Genomic DNA, 18,055 nt, shown 5'->3' with positions numbered 1-18,055 from the left:
GTATGGCAGTACTCTTGCCAGCCGCGTATTCAACCGTTCGGGTGCTGGACTGATCGTCGCTGGCAGGTAAGGTTGCGATATTACAAAGAAGGGGCAGGTAAGCTGAGCCCGCTGTTCTCGCGCCGCTGTGAGCTGTCTCACTGGAGGAAGCTGTTGCCAAGGGACCTGTATTGTACCGCATCTCGTCAAAGTTGTCATCACAGGCATCAAACATTAGGGTTACACCATGGCAGGCGAATGCATGCCGCACATTGCCACGCCGGCGCGCGCCCGCGTCAACAGGCGCACCGGGCACCGAGCCTCTGCCGCCTCACACAGTCACACCGCTCAGCCACAGTATACCTTAATACTGCACGCAGTCTGTGTGCTGCCGCTGCCGCGGTGTGCTTCCATCCAAACCTCTGCATAGCCCCAGCCTCCCCTGGCCCCACTTCACGGCGCCAACCCAGCGTGGCAGCATGAACGGTATTCCTACGCCGCCGGCCTGGAGGCAACAGAGGCACACACGCCCCTTCATGACTCTTCAGCTGCTTGCCCTGACTCATTGCAACATCAGGGTAGCGGGCGTCGCCACAGCTTTCCGTCGTCGTAGTGCTACAGGTTTAGTGAAGCCTACTGATCGCGCCGTACCCTGTGCGCCAGCCCACCTCTTCGGCCTTCGTCCTTGCCCGCAAGCTTGGCCCCGCGTGCCTGCTGTCAAATCTGTATGGTGCCCCCTCCCCATCAAAATCAGTTAACAGCACCATTACGGTTGTGTGAACCACAAGACCCCCACCTAAACATTGCACAAGCTGTGCCGCACGCTGGTCCCGCGTCCACGTTCCTGGCCACCTCCGTTCTTGACAGTCCCAGCACTTCGTGTCAGACGCCCTTGCCATGCGACCCAGGTGTCAACCACCAATGCTGACCGAACACACGGCCATGCGCACGTGCACTACATTGTGCACGATGCTCAGCGCAAACTTTAAGCAGCTCTCTTTTCTCATGACCCCACACGCAGCATCGATGCATAGGCACGGTGGAGTGTTCGATGAGTTGTTTGCAATGCTTCACTTTTTAAGCAATGTCCCTCCACCCGAAGAGCAAGCCATGACCATTACCAATGACCTGACCACCAACACGCGGCGCACCCATCGCCTGCGCCTGTTTCGTCTCAATGGAACCCTGGGTGCCAGTATTGCGTGCCAGCACGCAATCAGCTTTGACTTCACCAGCTCCTGGGCATACTGGTACAGCAGCCCACGTGCGGGAGTAAAAACGTGATGTTGCCCGGTGCGCCTATGTTAAGAAATACAGCAAGCGAACTCGCGCTTGATGCCAGGTCACGCAAGCATACGCCTGCACAGGCAGCCGCACGTGCCGCAGCCAGCACCGTTTCCTCTGGCAGCACACGCACACGGAACCCACACGCACACGGAACAAACGAGCTGAGTTGCCCTAGCCCTAGCCCTAGCCTTCTACAGTGAGAGCTCTTGCAAGCATCATCGTACACATTGTCTGCAAATATAGCCCATCGGCGGGCCTGCGACACCATTGAGGGGTTCAGTGCTGCCTCGCGCCACGTGTTCTTCAACTGCAACAATAATCAGGTCAGGCAGCATTGCGTCGTGAAACATGTACAAGCGCGTTAAGTTGCTGGTTGGTGCTCAGTTAACAGTGCTCTGCAATGCCACGCAGTCCCTGTCTCATACGGATGCCCTACGTGCGCGGCTGCAAAGTCCCCTGCAAACAACCAAGCGCGCATTTTCAGAAATTGTGCCTTTCTATTGTTGTGCTCGCAGCGCAATGCTGCCGCCGACGCCATCACGTCAGCAATGCCGTATACAGCACCTCCGCCTCTGCCCAGCTGTCCGCCCTGAGGCACCCGGACCATGCATGGCCGTGCGTCTGGGCAGGACAGCATAACCGCTTGCATGTCCGTTGGATCAGAAGAGAAACAACCCAATGCAAGCCCACTTCCCGAAAAGCTGAAGGGAGCGCTCCCACCCTGCTGTTCTTTATGACCGTACACAATCCGCACTGAACACACCAAGCATCAGAAACGCGTGGCCACCCCATTGCTAGCCCATGCACATCTATGCCAATCCCTTAATGGAACCTGTGCGGCATGCATTGCAAGCGACACTGCTGCCGCTGCATCGTTTGGCGCACGCCCTCGCCAGCACTCCGTCACGCAGGTGAGCAGGGCCGACAAGGTCGGTGCAGGTGCGGACGGGTGCGAGAAAGTGCATACCAGGTATCCAACGCCATATCAGAATGCGCCACAGAAGCGCTTTTGCAGCAGCCCTCAGGGGGCCAACACCACTACTACGCGCATGCTCAAGTGCCAAACAGTAAACCAAGCAACCGCAACCCAGCAGTGCAACCCACATGCACACATACATTCAGCCATGACTCCAAGTGAACTCATTGCATTCCCCGCGCAGCAGTTTCCTTGCACCGACACAAGCCGCCGCACGTATGCAGCATGCACGGAAGAATTTCTCAATTTACGACGGCCGACCATACCATGGCTGGTCTGCGCTCTTAGCATGCGCCTTTACGAAGACGAACCCGTCCTGGACAGGGAAGCTCCCCGTTCCCCCCATCCATCTCTTTAGGCCGCTGGTGACAAGCAGCAGCTGCCGCTCCGATGGGCAGCCCCGGCCCCGTCGCCGTCGCCGCCGCCGTCGCCATCGCCATCGCAGCCGCCGCTGCAAGGCACAAATTGGCGACTTGCGCTGCACAAACACATCGCCTCCGCCGGCGCATTCTGTCGGCCGGCAACCCGTGCCCTACACAGGCCGCTGCCCATACCCTCGGCCTCGACATCCGCTGCCGCCTCGGTCGCCACCGTTGCGGAGCTGACCGCCGCGCCGGCTTTGAGCGCCGTCACAGCCGCCGCCACCTCCGGCTGGGGGCTCTGCAAGGGCTGTTGCAGGGACAGCTGCAGATGCTGCTGTAGCGACGGCTGGCGGCATCTTGTCTCAAGTGGAACGGCGAGGGAGCCGCACAACAGGCCGGAGGGGTTGTGCCAGACCTCCAAGTTCAACGCCAGCGCGCCCGAAGCCAATGCTTCCGGTTGCGCCGCCGAGGCTGCCGGCGCACCTGGTAGCATTGCCGCCAGCTCATCAGAGCTTACGGATGAATGGAGGTGCATCAGAGCAGCCGTCGCAGCAGTAGTGCTAGCTGTCGCTGCGGCCCCGTGCCCATCGGGCACAGCCGCGCACCCCTGGAGGGGCAAGCGCGCTCGGCAGTAGCGGAGCGCCAGCGGTGCGGCCAGATGACTGCCAGCAGTAGCCGTCGTGGCAGCGACAGCAGTCGCGGTCAGCGGCGCCGCAACGGCGATCCGTAGCCAGAGCGCAAAGTCCTCAGCGCACAAAGCGACTGCGGCAGTGGCAGGGCCGGCGCCAGCTGTGTGCGCCGCCGCGCCTTCCAGCGCGCGCAGCGCCGCCAGCAGAGCCGCCGGCGCCAGTGCTACAGCCACATCAAGCGACGGCGCCAGTGCGACAGCTACGTCAGGCGACGGCGCCGGCGTATCACTCGACAGCTGTGCCTGCGCCTGCGCCTGAACCAGCACCTGCGCAATACCAGCGCGGCTGCATCCTGGCAGTCGTGATTGCTGTGGTTGCTGCTGCATTGGATCCCAGCAGGCCGCTGGAGCCAGGGGCGTCAGTCGGCGCCACGCAGGGGCCTTGGCGCCCGCCTCCGGCTCCCAGCAGTACAGCTCGGAAGCGCTCGGCTCCTCCGAACAGCCCTGGCAACACATGAATACATTATGGTGAGCAGCACAAGTCCTTAGCTAGGGTGTGCGGCAAAGCGCAGAGGCTGCAGTTGAAAGCAGGAGCAGAAACCTGCTGCACTCAACCAACACTAGGCCCAGTCCCGCGCAGCCGCGCACAACACGTATCAACGCACCTCGACCAGCGCGGAGACGACAGCCCCCGCCCCGCAACGATGCCTTGCGGCCGCCGCACTCCCAGCCTCTGGCTCGCTCTGCTGCTGCTGCTGCTGCTGCTGCTGCTGCTGCTGCAGACTCTGCTGCTCACGCTGTCCCCGCCGCTTCTCATTCTCCGCCAGCAGGGGCGCCAGCGAGCACGAAAACGCCGACAGCACGTCCCCAGCCGCCAGGGGCACCGCTGGCGCTGCAGCGGCTGATGCGGCCGCTGCGGCGCAGCCGTCTGCAGCAGTTGCGGGGCAACCATCTGCTGCCGCGGGACCTGCAGCTTCCGCGGCAGCTGAGGCCGGGCTCGTTGTCAAGGCCACCGGCGGGAGCTGAGCCCGGGCCTGCTGGGGCGGCGGCTGGGTCGGGGGCGGCGGCACCAGCAGCTCCAGCAGCAGGATGAGGCTTCCCTGCCGCACCCCCACGTTCAGAAGATGCCAGTCCGGGTGCCTGTCAAAGGACACACGCACGTGCACACAGCACAGGAGGGCGTTAAGTGAAAGCCTTGCGATGCATGCGTGCATGGCCGGCTGCGCGCATGTTATCGTTTGCCAATAGATGGGGACATGCATTGGAAAGCATGCCGTCCTGATACGGTGGATTTGCAACACCCACATCGCTGGCACCCACGCACATGCTGAGCAGCTGCCCCCGCAGGTTGTCGGCCCAGCCCTCCGGCAGGTCTGTGGGATCCAGCTCCGGCAGCCGGATCACCACACGCCGCAGCGACATGTGCGGCACGTACTCCATGCCCGGCCCGGAGCCGCCGCCGCCACACGCCGCCACCAGCGCACGCGCCGCCGCAAGCGCCGACGTCGAAGGTGCTGACGCCGCGAAGGCTGGTGCTGCAGCAGCTGCTGCAGCAGCAGCTGCTGCAGCCGCGCCGCTGGCGGCCGCGGCCGCGGAGGCCTGCTGTGCGGCGCCTAGCGCGCAGCTTGCGGTGATAACAGAGGAAGGCGTTGACGGCTCGGCGACAGGCAGGCCGCAGCCCACTGGACCGGGGGCCAGAGCGGCTGCACCGGCCCCGCTGGCTGACGTCTGCTTCGCCCGAGGCAGCAGCGTCTGGGCTGCCCGCTCGCCAGGGCCGGCGCTGAACGCACTTGCAGCGTTGGTGACATCCTCTGCGGCGCTGACCGCTGACGACTGCCGCTGCGGGTGCTGCCGCTGGCAGCTGTTTGCGCCATTGGCTTCAAAGCAGCCTCCCGCGTCCGCGGCGGCACCGTCACAGGCCGTCACGTCCGGCTCATCAATCGTCTCAGTGGCGGAGCTGAAGCTGCTGTTGCCGGCGACCGCATCATCAGCATCAGCGCTGCCACCGGGTGCCGCACCCTTGCCCGTGTCCACGCCGCCGCCACCACAGCCCGACCGCTCGCAGGGCAGTCCCTCGCCGCCGCCGCCGCTGCCAGCCGTGCCTGCGCCGTTGACAACCGCGCCGCCCTGGACGTCGCCGAAGACGCTGCCACCATCAGTACAAGCGCCGGAGGCGCCAGAGGCGATGGCCACGCTGGCTACGCTGGCGGAGCCAGCGCCGCCCACGGCGGCGGGGCCGCGGCCTGCTGCGGCTAGGCGGCTGCCGAGCGCGCGCCACAGCCGCGGGCGGTAGAATGCGAAGGCGCAGGAGGCGGCGCCATACAACACCGACTCGATAATGAGGCGCGTGAAGAACGCCGCTAGCGAGGGCGGCAGCGGCGCCATTGGCGGCAGCGAGCCAAGCAGCCGCAACTTGCGTGCGACTAGGGCGCAATTGAGGCCGACGCAGACGAGGGTGAGGCCGGTGTAGAGCGCGACGAAGCGGATCGGCATCTGCGTTACCGTGATTCGCAGTTGTGTTGAAGAGCAAAAGGAAAAACTATACGTGCAGGACAGTGTATGCGATGCCGTGTTGTGTTATGTACAGGGAAGTCATGGCGCCACGAGGCGCGTATTGTACGGTGGCGAGGAGAAAGGATTCATGTGGCAGGGACGCGGGGTACAACCGTATGGACTGCGCGGTCGCGGGTTTCGGAGATTTGCGGGGAGGCCAGGTGTTACCGAAGTCGCTACCAGGCATGGACGACGCGAGTCGGTACTCACCATCAGCAGGGCGCCAATGACTGGGCCCTGCAGCGGCAGGAAACATGTACAGCATTATTCGTCAGAGTGGCGCAAAGACGGGGATCCGGAGCGCGGAGTAGGGAGTGGTTGAGGGGCCGATTTCTGGGGTCGGGGGCCGTAACGTGTTCGATTGCAAGACAAGCAGTGGACAGCATATTTGCGTGTCACGCACCGTGGGCAGCAGTGGCAGGAGGTGCGCTGTGTGGCTTGTCCAAGAGGAGCCGAAGTACAGCGGACCTGCGACGATAGCCCAACGACGTGTAATAGGTACGGGAGCGCGGGGCCAGCGAGAAACGTGGAGGGCCGACGTGGCGGCTCGACAAAAACTGTGACCCAGCCGGACCACCACCTGGACGACTGAGACCGTTGCGCTCCACCTCCACCTACCACCTACCAAGAGGCAAGACGACCTCGCCAGCGGCAAGTGCCCACAAAAAGCACGCGCAGAATGCGCGCTTCCTCCGGGCCGGCACGAATGGCCAGGCCAGCGTGAATATAACTCCAAAAGCAAATGCAGCTGTCCGTGGCAATTCAGCAAACGGCGTATCGAAGAAAATCCGGAGCGTCAGCCACGGCCGTGCGACGAGATAAGCCAAGCGCCCCGCAGTGGAGCAGGACTCGCATAGCTGCGGGAATTCTCCAAGGCGCTCCAGAGCTGGCTTTAGGTGGGCTTGCAGCTCAGCGACATCCAGGGCATGACCACCCACGCTTGCGCAAGCAATCTTGTTCACATGTGTAAATATTTCAACATATCCTAAAACATTCAGTATCAGGGCAACCGCGACGAACGGTGTGGGCCCGGGAGCCCGGGGGCCCCCGGCAGACTCGGAGAGCCGAGTTTTCATAGATTTTGTAAAGCGTTGACAAACATGTTGCAGTGACTAACTGGACTCAAGTGACTACTGGGGTGACGACCTGAGGTGTCGCACTAAGCGCTATGCGGCTTCGCCATCGCAACAGCTCCGCGCCGTAAGCCATTCACCTGGGAGGAAATGATGTCTTATTGTGTTGCATATACTTATGGGCTGCTGGGGACGCCGTCCCGTTAAAGTCGTTCCTCTGAAGCGGCGGGGTTTGTCACGGGGCAGGAGCCCCTTGTCTCCATGACAACCCTCCCCCAGCCGCGCCCCCGTACCACCCCCACACACCCGCTTAAGATCCCGCTTGCAGCGCCCACACAGCTTAATAAGACGCCCACACATAGCAGGCCCACACTGGCCAGGCTCTCGAGTGTCCTGTCAGGTGCTCCCAGCCCCCCACCCAGGCCCACGGCCCGCCCTATGAATTTCCTCCCCCAAGGCCGCCTCCCTGAACGCCCAAGTGCACGAGCTGCTACACAACCTGGGCCAGCGCCATACCGGCACGCGGCCACGCCCGGTCGCTGCCGGCTGCGCCGACTGCGGCGCCATCTGCGCCCTGGGCTACAGCTGCGACGTGTGCTGCCCCAACGCCGCCCACATGGCGGTTGTCCTGCGCCATGACCCTTCCGGCACAACTCCGCTACTGGGTACAAAGGTAATCAGCGTAGAGCTGGCTGCTGCTGCGGGGCCTAGACAGACTAACGCAGACTGACGGGGCTGTCGATGCTCCCGTTTGAGACAGGCGGCGGAGAGGTGGACAGAGGCATGCATGGCTCATGGGTTGGGTATGAGTTAACACAGAGCAGAGTGATAATCATTCTGCTAGCTCCGATTCTGCTAGCTTGCGCTGGCGGCAACTCAACCAGCGAGCCAGGTCGCGGTCAAGTCACATAAGCCCCCCGGCAAGGCCCATGCAGCCCGCCATGCAGGGGATGGCAAACCAACAGTAATACCGGCACGCCCCGGTGCACTCGGGGGCCTAGGTAGGTGCCGCACACACGATATCACCCGACAACCGACCCCCACCTTTGGCGGCCCAGATCACCAGACCACCCCTGACAAAACTAAAGAACGTGCGTAATGCTCTGCTAAAGCTTTATAAATACGAGCATGGGGTACGAGTCTGAGCTTCCTACCCCCCACTTCTTTAGTTCTTTGCAAAAGATACGAGCGCTGGTTGCGCGCATATCTAGGCATGCGCGTCCACGTGCTTGTTGGGCCCAGCCAGCATGGCAGAAGCACCATTCCACACCGCTTTCTCCATCCTATACGCCCCTGGATCAGTGCCCATCCCAACCGGCCTACAACTACGTGCCTCGCTCGAACTCGCAAGGCACGCCGTACACACCACCGCCCTACGCCAAAACCAGCAGCCTGCCCTGGCCTGGCCGCCCAACTCAGTGCAGTAAGCCCCCGGAGATCAGTGGTACTGTGGGTAGTGACTGGCTCCCCCTGTCAGGCAGAGCCTCAGAGGGGACGCCGAGCTGTCGCTCCACGGGGGTCAGCAGGCACCTCAGGATGCCTTTGGAGGTCCTTCTCCGGGAAACATGTGTTGTTGGTAATGTGGGGTCCTGCCATGGACAGGCCCCGACGGGGGACTGGGGCGGGAAACCCGCACGAGACCCCTCACCACCTCACATCACCCTCAACTCTGCAGGACACGCCCCGTCGCCTTCCAGCCTACAGTCCCCATCATGTACCATACCAGCCACGCGCATATGTGGTACCGTACAGTATGCCGCATTCTTCGCAGCCAGCATGCTAACGACATGCAATGCCCTCCAAACGAAGGTTGCTTGACAACATCATTAATGCCCTACAGAACCGTGCCACAGATTACTTCCTGCCGTACTTGATTCCTCCATACTTCAACTAAAGGACAGCACTTCAGGCATTGAAGCGCAGTACAGCGGCTTGCATGTTCTTTGACAAGGTCAGGTTGCGACATGTCAACATGCAACCTCCCGACATACGACATTGCGACATACCGTATGCACATACAAGCCGCCAAATTGCTGTGTGTACACACTCCCATGCATATGATGAACGTGGCACGGTATGGTATTCCACATAAAGTGTCATGTGCGGCAGGTTGATGATTGCGTGGCAGAGGGTGGGGCAGGTTGGAGGGGTTGACTGGTGTGGTTACGTTAGCCGCACAGATGTCATAAAATGATATAACCGAGCGCTAGGAAGCGCAGCTATGCGAATGCAGCCCGAGACAGGTACGTCGCAACGTCAAATTTCGGAACGTCGAATGTTGGCACGTCGCAACATGGCCACATCAAACAACTTGCACACAGCCATAATTGCTGTGAATCTCTGAGAAGCCTCCACACATCATAATTGGACATGGCCGCAAACACCCCTTCAGCACTTCTTGCCAAATATCGAATACGGCTACTGCCTAGCTACGCGTCCCTCACTTCAAAACGCACGCCTGGTTCTCCTTTGCAAGCTCACCCCCCGAACTTCTGGCCTGGTTAAGTCTCACAGCAATGATAGCTCGGGTTTTCATTATTCCGGGATGACGACGTTCATACTGCTGCGCCTTCAACTGCGGCGCCCATGGGGCCCTTGTGGGGCCCTTGCCTGGTTACCTCAATCACTCCGCTGTACACGGCCCATGCTACCTTGCGTACACTACTCCCCTCGCTGCCGCGGCTGCTGTACTGGCGCCTGCTGCGCCGCGGCCTGCTGTGCCGCCGCCTCCGCCTCCACCGTTTTCCAGTGTGTATAGTTGCGCTCAAAGCAGGCCGCCAACGGCGAGGCCCCTGGGAAGCCGTCTGTCAGCGCGCGCACTAGCGGCAGCGCCACAAAGTCAAAGAACCCCACTTGGCTCTTGCTGACGCCCTGCTTGGCGCGGTCGAAGAGCGGGCTGATGGGGATGCCCAAAGCTTTCTCCTTGTCGCCCTGCCGGAAGAACTCCTCCTCCAACACCCCCAGCCAGCGGCAGTGCACCGGCAGCGCCGCGGCCAGGTGTCCGATGTCCGCGGCCTTGAGCGCAATCTGCATGGTGCACCGTGCAGGCGCGGCGGAAAGGCAGAAGCGCTGGAAGCGTGGGAAGGGAGCTACAAGCGAACTTGAGTGTCTGGGACGCAAAGATTGCGCTTGCCGCCATTAACTGACGCTATCTAGGGGCATGCGTGCGCATCTGCATACGTGAGTGCCGGTTGCCGCAGTAGCCGCGACCGTCCCGTGCGGCCTGGCCCGGCCCAGCCCCGCACCTCTCGAACCACATGCACTCTTCCGGTTGGGGCCTTGCCACAGGTACTACACACGCTGACACGCCAACGCACGCACCTGCAGTGTGAGCGAGCGCTCTGCGTCGTCCTGGGGCGACGGCGCGGGCTCCAGGGATGCCTGCGGCTGCGAGGCCTGCTGCTGCAGGGAGGAAGAGGACTTGGATGCAGCCGGCGGGTCCGCCGCCGGGGCCACGTTGCTGGCAGCCGACGTGATCGCACTGCGGAGGGCCGGGTGCGTGACGTGAGGTGGTGAGCTTTCATGTAATTTCTGGCAGGCGCCACAAGAGGTATGGCCTTGGTATGGCTGAATTCCAGCGGTGTCCCAGACAGCCGGGGCGGTCCTTAGCAAGGCATGCCTAGATGCACAGGTCACAGTACAAGCATTCACGCGAACGGGCGACCCAAGATCGCTTACCCGCCAGCTCGCGTTGCCGCTGCCGGCGAGCGCAGCATCTGTTGCGGACCCTGCTGTTGCTGCTGCCGCTGCGTTGACGAATCGTTCGATGTCGTGCCACCGCCGCCGGCCGTTGTCGCAGGGGGCGTGAGGCCCTTGCCGTTCGCGCCATGGCCGCCGCCGTCGCCGTTCAATCCAACCTTCCGTGCCTTGTGCAGGGCCGTGAACTGGGTCAACAGCGAGAAGTGCTGCTTCATGTCCGTGGCCAGAACCATGTCAACCACCTGGGGTAGGTTACATGCATATGGTGCGTGTGTGAAAATTACTGGGAGCATCACGCGCGGTGCTGTGCTAGTGCCAGCTATGCTCTGGGCCTTGCTCACGGCGCTTGTTGCGGTAAAAACAGTGTGCGCGTGTGCGTGGGGCAGCAGCGGGGGCCCCACCGACTTACCTGCTTGCCCCTGCCGGTATATCCCCACAAGCACTCGCCGCGCACACAACAACTACCCCGCACCGCTGCCCCGCACTCATCAGCCGCCCCCACGCCATTGCGCGGAGGCGTCCTGCATGTTAACAAACACCCACCTGCTTCCTGAAGGCGGTGCGCTGCTCCTTGGGCAGCTCGGCGAATGCGTCCAGGTCGGGCCGCTCCGCCAGCAGCGTGAAAGCACTGGCGGCGTGGTGGCTCTCCAGCGGCGAACCTGCAGCAAAAGCCAAAGCAGCCGCCGTCCGCATGTGCGCGGGATGAGTGGAATGGTCGTAGTGTACTAAGCTGGAAGAGGCACTGGCCCAACTGATGTGCACAGCAGTGTGAGAAGGAATGGGCATTGCTTGGGCTAGCTGCAGACTCGCAGACTCACGGTCGTTGTACCGCAGCGCGAGCGGGTGGGACGTGGCGACCAGGAAGTCGCCGGTCAGGCCGGGGTGGCCGTGGTCGTGGATGATCTGCAGGCACCAACACCAGGCGTGCGCGGGAGTGCGGGGCATTGCATGCCGCGGGGCAGTCAGCGTCATTGTACACTCCCACACGCCATGCGCAACGCAGTAGGAAGCTCCAGCAGTTTAAAGCGCGCCTCGCATACGGCACGTACCGCAGCAAAGTACGACGCCAGCAGCCCCAGCCCGTGCGCGTAGTGGGCGGTGAGCCGGGCGCCGCGCAGCAGCACGCTCAGCGTGCGCAGCACGTCGGCGGCGTGTGTGGCGTTGTGGTAGGGGTTGTCGGCGGGGTATCCGTCCTCCAGCGCACGGAGCAGCCTGCGCGCGGCACACGCACACGAACACACCGGAAAGCAGTTGTGCACCAACCTACGGCAGACAGAGTAACCAACCTCCGCACCGGTAAGTGCACGCGCAAGCCACAGGGCAATCCCACACATGCGCGCTCGCTCGCACGCTTGCACGCACGCTCGCACGCATGCGTGCACACACCTGGCCAGCTTCACGGGCTGTATGCGGAAGGCCGCCACCAGCCCCTCCCGCTGCATGAGGTAGAACCCCATGACGGACAGCGCGTGCCCGCCGCTCGCCTCCGCCAGCGCCCACGTGTCGTACTGCCACTCGCCCGAGCCAGCCAGCAGCACCTCAACCTGTGCGCGTGTGTGTGTGTGTGTGTGTGTGTGTGTGTGTGTGTGTGCGTGCGTGTGTTAAAAAAACGAAACGTGCGTGCGTGCGTGTGTGTGTATGTGTGTGTGTTTCTGTGCGTGATACAGCGCACAAGTGCGTGTGTGCAACCATGTATGTGAGTGTGAGTGCTCGGGTGTGGTGGACTAGATGGACGCGGTAATGTGCGGCGGTCCAAGCGAGCAGCAGTCGGCTGACCTGGCCAAGGAAGCAAGCAAGCAAGCAAGGGCGTGTTCGCTCACACACCTGGTCCAGCAGTGCCGCCGGAGGCGGCACGATGGCACCACCAGCAACAGCACGCGAGCTCGCCGCGGTGCGGTGAACGCCGGCGGTGCAACGCGTCGCCTCCCCCTCCTCCAGCAAGCCATCCATGGCAGCAGCCTCTACCTCCTCCTCCCCCTCCTCTCGCGCTGTGAACCGACGCATGGCTGCTGCGGCGGTTGCCTCGGACCCATGCCGACGGTTGCTGCTCCGCCGTGCGGCCCTACTGTGATTGCTGCCATCCTCCTCGCCGGCGCGTAAGTCACTGTGGCCTGCATGCTGCTGCGGCCTCCGGTGGGCCTCACATGCGGCGTCCACGCCGCCTTGGCATGCACGGTCGCTGCCGCCGCCGTCAGCAGCGGGGGCAGCGGCGTCCTGCGCCGCGGCGGCGCGCCCGGCACTCGTCGCCGTCAGGTGCGCCGTGTCGCCGCCGGCAATTGTGGCGGAGGCGTGCTGTGGAGCGTCCTGCTGCGGCTGTCGCGCCACCCTGTGCTGCTGCAGGCTGTGAAGCAACCGACTGCCTGCAGAGGCAGCGGGACCTGCAGCGGCGCCCGAGGGCACCGGCGACTGCGCCGCCGCCGCAGGCGGCAGCGGAAGCAGGGACGGGTAGGTGGGCGTCTGCGCCCGCCGCGCCTGTTGCGCCTGTTGCGGCTGCTGCTGCGGCTGTCGCGGCAGCGCCGGTTGAGCACGCGGGGAGCCCGAGTTGCTCGCGGCACTGTGCGGGGCCTGCTGGCGCTGGCAGCGCTGCCGGCGTCACCGAAGCCCCCCAACACGTGGTGGTAGCTGGACGCAGACGCCGCCGGTTTCGGCCGCCAGCCGCTGCCCAGGCCGCCACGCCTGGCTTGCTGCTGCTGTTGGCTGCTGTCGGTGCGGTGCAGGACCAAGCCCGCAAACGACATGGAGTCACAGGACTGCAGCAGCAGAGCCGCTTGCGACTGCAGCTGTTGCGGCTGCGAAGGATGCTGCTGCAGGCCCAGCGGGCCGACAGGCGGCATCAGCACTGGGTAGCTGCGGAGCGCGCCGGACGCGGCTAACTCCAAGTCCTCTGTTGTCTCTAGCAACTCGACAGCTGCGGACGCCAGGTCCAAGGTAACGGCGTCGATGTCGGCGGCCGAGATTGCCTGCATTGCCGCCGCGCTCATCAGTGGCGCCGACGGCTGCTGCAGGGGTGTCATGCCTGGGCCAGCGCTGCCGCCGCCGCCCGCCTGCAGGCCAAGCAGGCTGCTGCGCCGCCGCCGCCGCCGGCCCGTGCTAGAGCTGGCAGCGCCGCCGGTGGCGGCTGCCGCCCTATCGCTGTTCGACCCCAGATGTAGCGGACCAGCCCGACTGGCTGCCGCCAGTGGCAGCGGCAGGGCTTGCGCAGCAGGAGAGAGCACAAACGCCAGCGCGCCGCGCAAGGTGCCCAGCTGCTCCTGCTGCTGCTGCGCCGGATCAACGGCGTCGCTGTCCACGCCACCCACACCGCCACCGCCCGCGCCCTGCCAACCCCCTCCGGCCCGGCCGCCACCTGCCGCGCTGCCGCGCTGCCGCCGCTCCATCGGGTCACTTTCAACGCCATCGTATCCGCCATCGCCGTCGTTGACATCGACACCCTCGTCATCCGTCTTCCAGAAGTCTGGTCTGCTTGACACGCTGTCAGTGCCCGAGCCCGTGCCCAGTTGCCGCATCAATGCGCGGGCCACGTCGCTCTGTCGAACACACGGAATTGACGCACCGCACAAACACACGTCGCTCGTTGCTGCATCGCATACACTGTCTTTGCGCTTTGCTTTCCTTGTGCTCTTCAACACACGACGCTCGCCATTGGCAGGCGCGGTCTGGGCCAGGAAGGTTACGATCGGGAAGAAAGCACGTGCACAATCGCCACGAACGCATGTGGGTCACGCCGCGCTGGACCCAAGCCGCGCAAGCAAGCGGCCAGTGCTGCGGCCACAGCCACCCACATGCCCACGCATCCATTCAAATGCACGCATGCGCACGCACGCACGCACGCACGCCAGCAGCACGTGACGTACCTCCAGGTGTGCACCCTTGATGGCCTGCGCCACCCCCAGCGGGTGGTACCAGTCCGCCTGCCGGAGCACCAGTGAGCGCAGCAGAACCACCTGCGTGTAGTGCGGCCACGGCCTTGTTAACACTCATCGCGATGGTGGCAAGATCATAACAGGTCCCAGTTTCGCCGCCATGCAATGCACAACTTGCAACATCTTCGTGCGTACCCTCCCGCAGTTGCACCCGCAATCCACCCAGCACACACTGAGTTTGCTTCTCGTCACCCACACCCACCCACAACCACCTAAACCACCCACAACCACAACCACCCACCCACCTGGCGCAGGTCGGGCGGCGACCCCGCCAGCAGGCTGCCCAGCAGCTCCAGCAGCAGCCCCGCGGGCGACGCGGCTGTGCGGGCCGAGGGCGGCGGGCGGCACATGCACACACACGCACACATACACAACAACAACACACACATGCCTTCAGTTCCCCAGCATGTCTCAGTAATACCCAGGAACGGTTTCGACTACCGTATTCCCCCAACCAACCCAAATCCGAGCCCCGCCCCTGTCCAGGCCCTGCCCCGCGCCCACCTGCATCCAGCGGCCCGGCCCGCCCCATCGTCTCGGCGTGTGTGGCACTGAGCTCCTTGAGCAGGTCCCGCGGCAGCAGCGCCTCCAGCAGCATAGCGTGGCGCCGCCTGGTGGTGGTCGGGTTCCGTTGCATGGGGCAGTTCGGACGAGACCGCACGTGAGAGGTCAGGAGATTCAATGAGACGGAAAGGAAACGATCAACAGAGTCAGGAGCATGGGGTCCTAGGTCGCCGTGTTACACGTACGCAACATATGCATTGGCTGGCCCGACAGGGCAAGCCACGTACGGAAGCCTCCACGCGGCCCGTCCTCCATGCCCAACATTGCGTGCCGACCCGCATGCACAGTCCCACACGTTCGACCCACATGCGCACGCACCCACGTCCAACCCACCCACCCACACCACGCCCACGCCCACCACACCTGGAGACCAGCATGCGGCACAGCAGCAGCGCCGCCGCCGCCGCCAGTAGGATCGCGGCTGCCAGCGCGCCGCCGAACCAGCCCGGCTTCCAGCTGCCCGACTGGTGCCACACCTGCAGCTGCCACTGCGAGTACGCATGGTGCGTAGCGCGGACCCGGGCGCGGCGGGCGGGACACAGATACAGCGTGTAGCGTTACGCAGCGTTACCTTTGATAACGCGGCTGCAGTTAAACACTCGCATTCGCAACGACGCAACATTTTGTGTTACGCCCGCTTGGCCAGCAGCCACCGTACCCCCGCACCCCCCACCCCCCCACACACCCCGCCCCCCACCCCCAACACACAGACACGCACACGCACTGGCCCCCACCGTCATGCATGGCTGCACACGCCTCTTCACGCACCTCACTGCCTGGCAGGGCGAGGGATGCGGTGACCGGTTCACGTGGGGCTTCGTCTCCTGACGCCGTCACCACCACACCATTCCCGGCAGTCAGGCGGTAGGCGTAACCCACGCCGCCCAGCGCGCGGAGGGCAGACACCGCAGGCGTCGCCAACGCCGTGGGTAGCAGCGGCTGAGGGTGGCTCTGCTGCGACGCCGCTGCAGAGCTGCTGTCAAGCGCTCGCACCAGGACCTCGCAGACAACCTGCACATGCATGCATGCAAGCAAGCAGTTTGGTCAACAGGAGTTCACTCGGGGTAACCCAGGAGGTTGCTGCAGCAGGAATATGGACGCAGCCGCGCGCTGCGCAGCCGTGCGCACGTTTTGCATGGCCTGGCAAACGCACAACACACAAGGAGGTCATGTTTCGTTCCCCACTCACCAGGCCCCAGAATACGGTTCCACGAGTCTGATTGTAAGCGCACAGGTCCCCGCACGAAGGGTTTGGCAAGTCCGGTCGGCCAAAGTTGTTACTTAAGTCGGCAGGCAGTGGGACGAAGATGGCCCGCCGTACCAGCAGCAGCGGCCCCTCAGCCTCCCGACCGGGCATAGGAGGAAGGGGCCCGACAAACGCCAGATCCTCCGAGTACGTGTCACCCATTGCGGGACCTGCAGCGTGCGCAAGCGGGGAACAGCATGGGTAGCACACAGTGAGTCACCGCGGCACGGCACGATGCGTGGGTGCCCGGTGAGACGCGGTGATAGCCCGGCGGTCCCGGAAAAGCGGAAAGACAGAGAGGTGATCTCGTCGCTGGCATGTAATGACGTGATTGTAAGACAGGGGCCGTGGCCAGGGGATCAGGGGCTGAACGCTGCAGCAGCAGCTGGAGGAAAGTGGGTACAGACGAACGTGCCGCAACTGCACTGCACCCGCGCACAAGCCTTCCCCATCCCACAGGCCGTGCAGCCCAACAGCCATCGCGATGTTGGCTACACAAAGCTAGTGCCCCCAACGCCCGCTGCGCGCGCTCCCACGGCACTCTACCTGTGTCGGCAAGGGCATCGAAACCTAACATGTCCGAAACGGCCTCGGTAGTTGGATACACCAACCGCAGCCGCCCGGAAGGAAGCACATGCAAGGAAGAGATTGAGCCTGTGGGCGCCTGCAGTGTAAGAAGGGAAGTTTAGACAGGACCCTGCAGGGCCTGTGAAGCCACGGAACGTACCGTATCCAGCAACGCGGGTGCCGTAGTGTTGAAGCGGCTGGAGGCGCGGTCATAGCTGGGGTTGGCGCTCACCACCGCAGCCAGAACCTCCACCGCAGAGCTAGCGAACGCTAGTTGCTGGCCGTACTGTGAAGCAGCTGCCCGAGCCAGCGACAAGGCCTCGTCTCGAGAATGCTGCGCAGCGCCTCTCGCGCTCAACGCAACGGCTATGATCCCTGCTGCTGCTAGTACAAGAAATGTCAGAAACGGTACACCTAGTATAATCCAGGGTGATGAGCGTGCGATAGTGTTGAACGCCTGCGCGAACATGAACAAGCCTGACTAAGAAGTTCTGAATTCCCTCAGTCGATGAACAACGACTCACCCTCAACCTGTCCCGGATACAGGTTGCAAAGGTGGAGCAGCGTTGCCCGGCGGCTTTCCAGGCGGGGCTTGCGCTTGCCATGGTATTTGCGCGTGCTTGTTACTTGTCTCGCACTTCCCGACATTGCGGCATTGTTAAAGCTCGTTGAAGCTACGCATTACTGGGGTTGGTAAACGGCTAGAGGACCACGGGCAGGCTCCCGTCGGCTGAGACCGCGCTGTTCGTGCGACCCCTACACGTCCCCGTGCCAGAACTTCATCAGCACTAAGTGTGACGAAGTAGAGAGTAGTTATATCGCTTGTGGATAACCCGACTTTGTGATAAGGGTCTGCACCAAATCGGCAGTGCACACCCCTGCAATACCCGGTCTCCCCCCCCCCCCGACCACACAAACCTGCAAATGTCCGTGTTGCACTTGAAACTAATGGCAATGTAATGAATGTGGCTGCACATGCGCTCAGATGGGAGCCTCCCCTGTGCAAGAGATGGTGGCGCGATACATGGCGTCCACATGCTTGGCCTGCCTGGGCGTCCACCGCGCGACGACCTTGCAGCGGCACAGATCCAGCAAAAGCCGCGTTGCTTACCAGGCTTCACAGACAGTAGCGGCTCGCCTCCGGTCCCAACCGGTTTGAGCATGTGTCTGTCTGTGCCCCTACCTTCGTGCCAGGTCG

The 18,055-nt window shown here is 63.3% G+C and overlaps 2 protein-coding genes across 2 annotated transcripts; both read right to left on the bottom strand.

Annotated features, from left to right (window-relative positions):
- Nucleotides 1–207: 207 nt before the first annotated feature.
- CHLRE_11g467674v5 (uncharacterized protein) lies at nucleotides 208–6,999 on the bottom strand. The gene is made up of 6 exons (XM_043067426.1): nucleotides 6,411–6,999; nucleotides 6,189–6,253; nucleotides 5,996–6,022; nucleotides 4,557–5,725; nucleotides 3,898–4,372; nucleotides 208–3,736 (listed from the first exon to the last, which is right to left on the bottom strand). Exons 4-6 carry the CDS (start codon nucleotides 5,723–5,725, stop codon nucleotides 2,597–2,599), a joined length of 2,784 nt encoding a protein of 927 aa, XP_042919423.1. The 5' UTR covers nucleotides 5,996–6,022; nucleotides 6,189–6,253; nucleotides 6,411–6,999; the 3' UTR covers nucleotides 208–2,596.
- Nucleotides 7,000–7,655: 656 nt separating this feature from the next.
- On the bottom strand, nucleotides 7,656–17,679 carry CHLRE_11g467673v5 (uncharacterized protein). Its single transcript, XM_043067425.1, has 18 exons — nucleotides 17,382–17,679; nucleotides 17,018–17,314; nucleotides 16,837–16,954; nucleotides 16,234–16,460; nucleotides 15,813–16,055; nucleotides 15,408–15,532; nucleotides 14,985–15,091; nucleotides 14,726–14,799; nucleotides 14,412–14,501; nucleotides 13,188–14,084; nucleotides 12,382–13,122; nucleotides 11,944–12,101; nucleotides 11,607–11,769; nucleotides 11,376–11,460; nucleotides 11,101–11,216; nucleotides 10,537–10,799; nucleotides 10,180–10,339; nucleotides 7,656–9,885 (listed from the first exon to the last, which is right to left on the bottom strand). Exons 1-18 carry the CDS (start codon nucleotides 17,460–17,462, stop codon nucleotides 9,520–9,522), a joined length of 4,311 nt encoding a protein of 1,436 aa, XP_042919422.1. The 5' UTR covers nucleotides 17,463–17,679; the 3' UTR covers nucleotides 7,656–9,519.
- Between the last annotated feature and the right edge of the window lie 376 nt (nucleotides 17,680–18,055).

Source organism: Chlamydomonas reinhardtii, chromosome 11, assembly GCF_000002595.2.
Source record: "Chlamydomonas reinhardtii strain CC-503 cw92 mt+ chromosome 11, whole genome shotgun sequence".
In the NCBI taxonomy this organism is placed as follows: Eukaryota; Viridiplantae; Chlorophyta; class Chlorophyceae; order Chlamydomonadales; family Chlamydomonadaceae; genus Chlamydomonas; species Chlamydomonas reinhardtii.
This window is presented reverse-complemented; position numbering and strand designations above follow the sequence as displayed.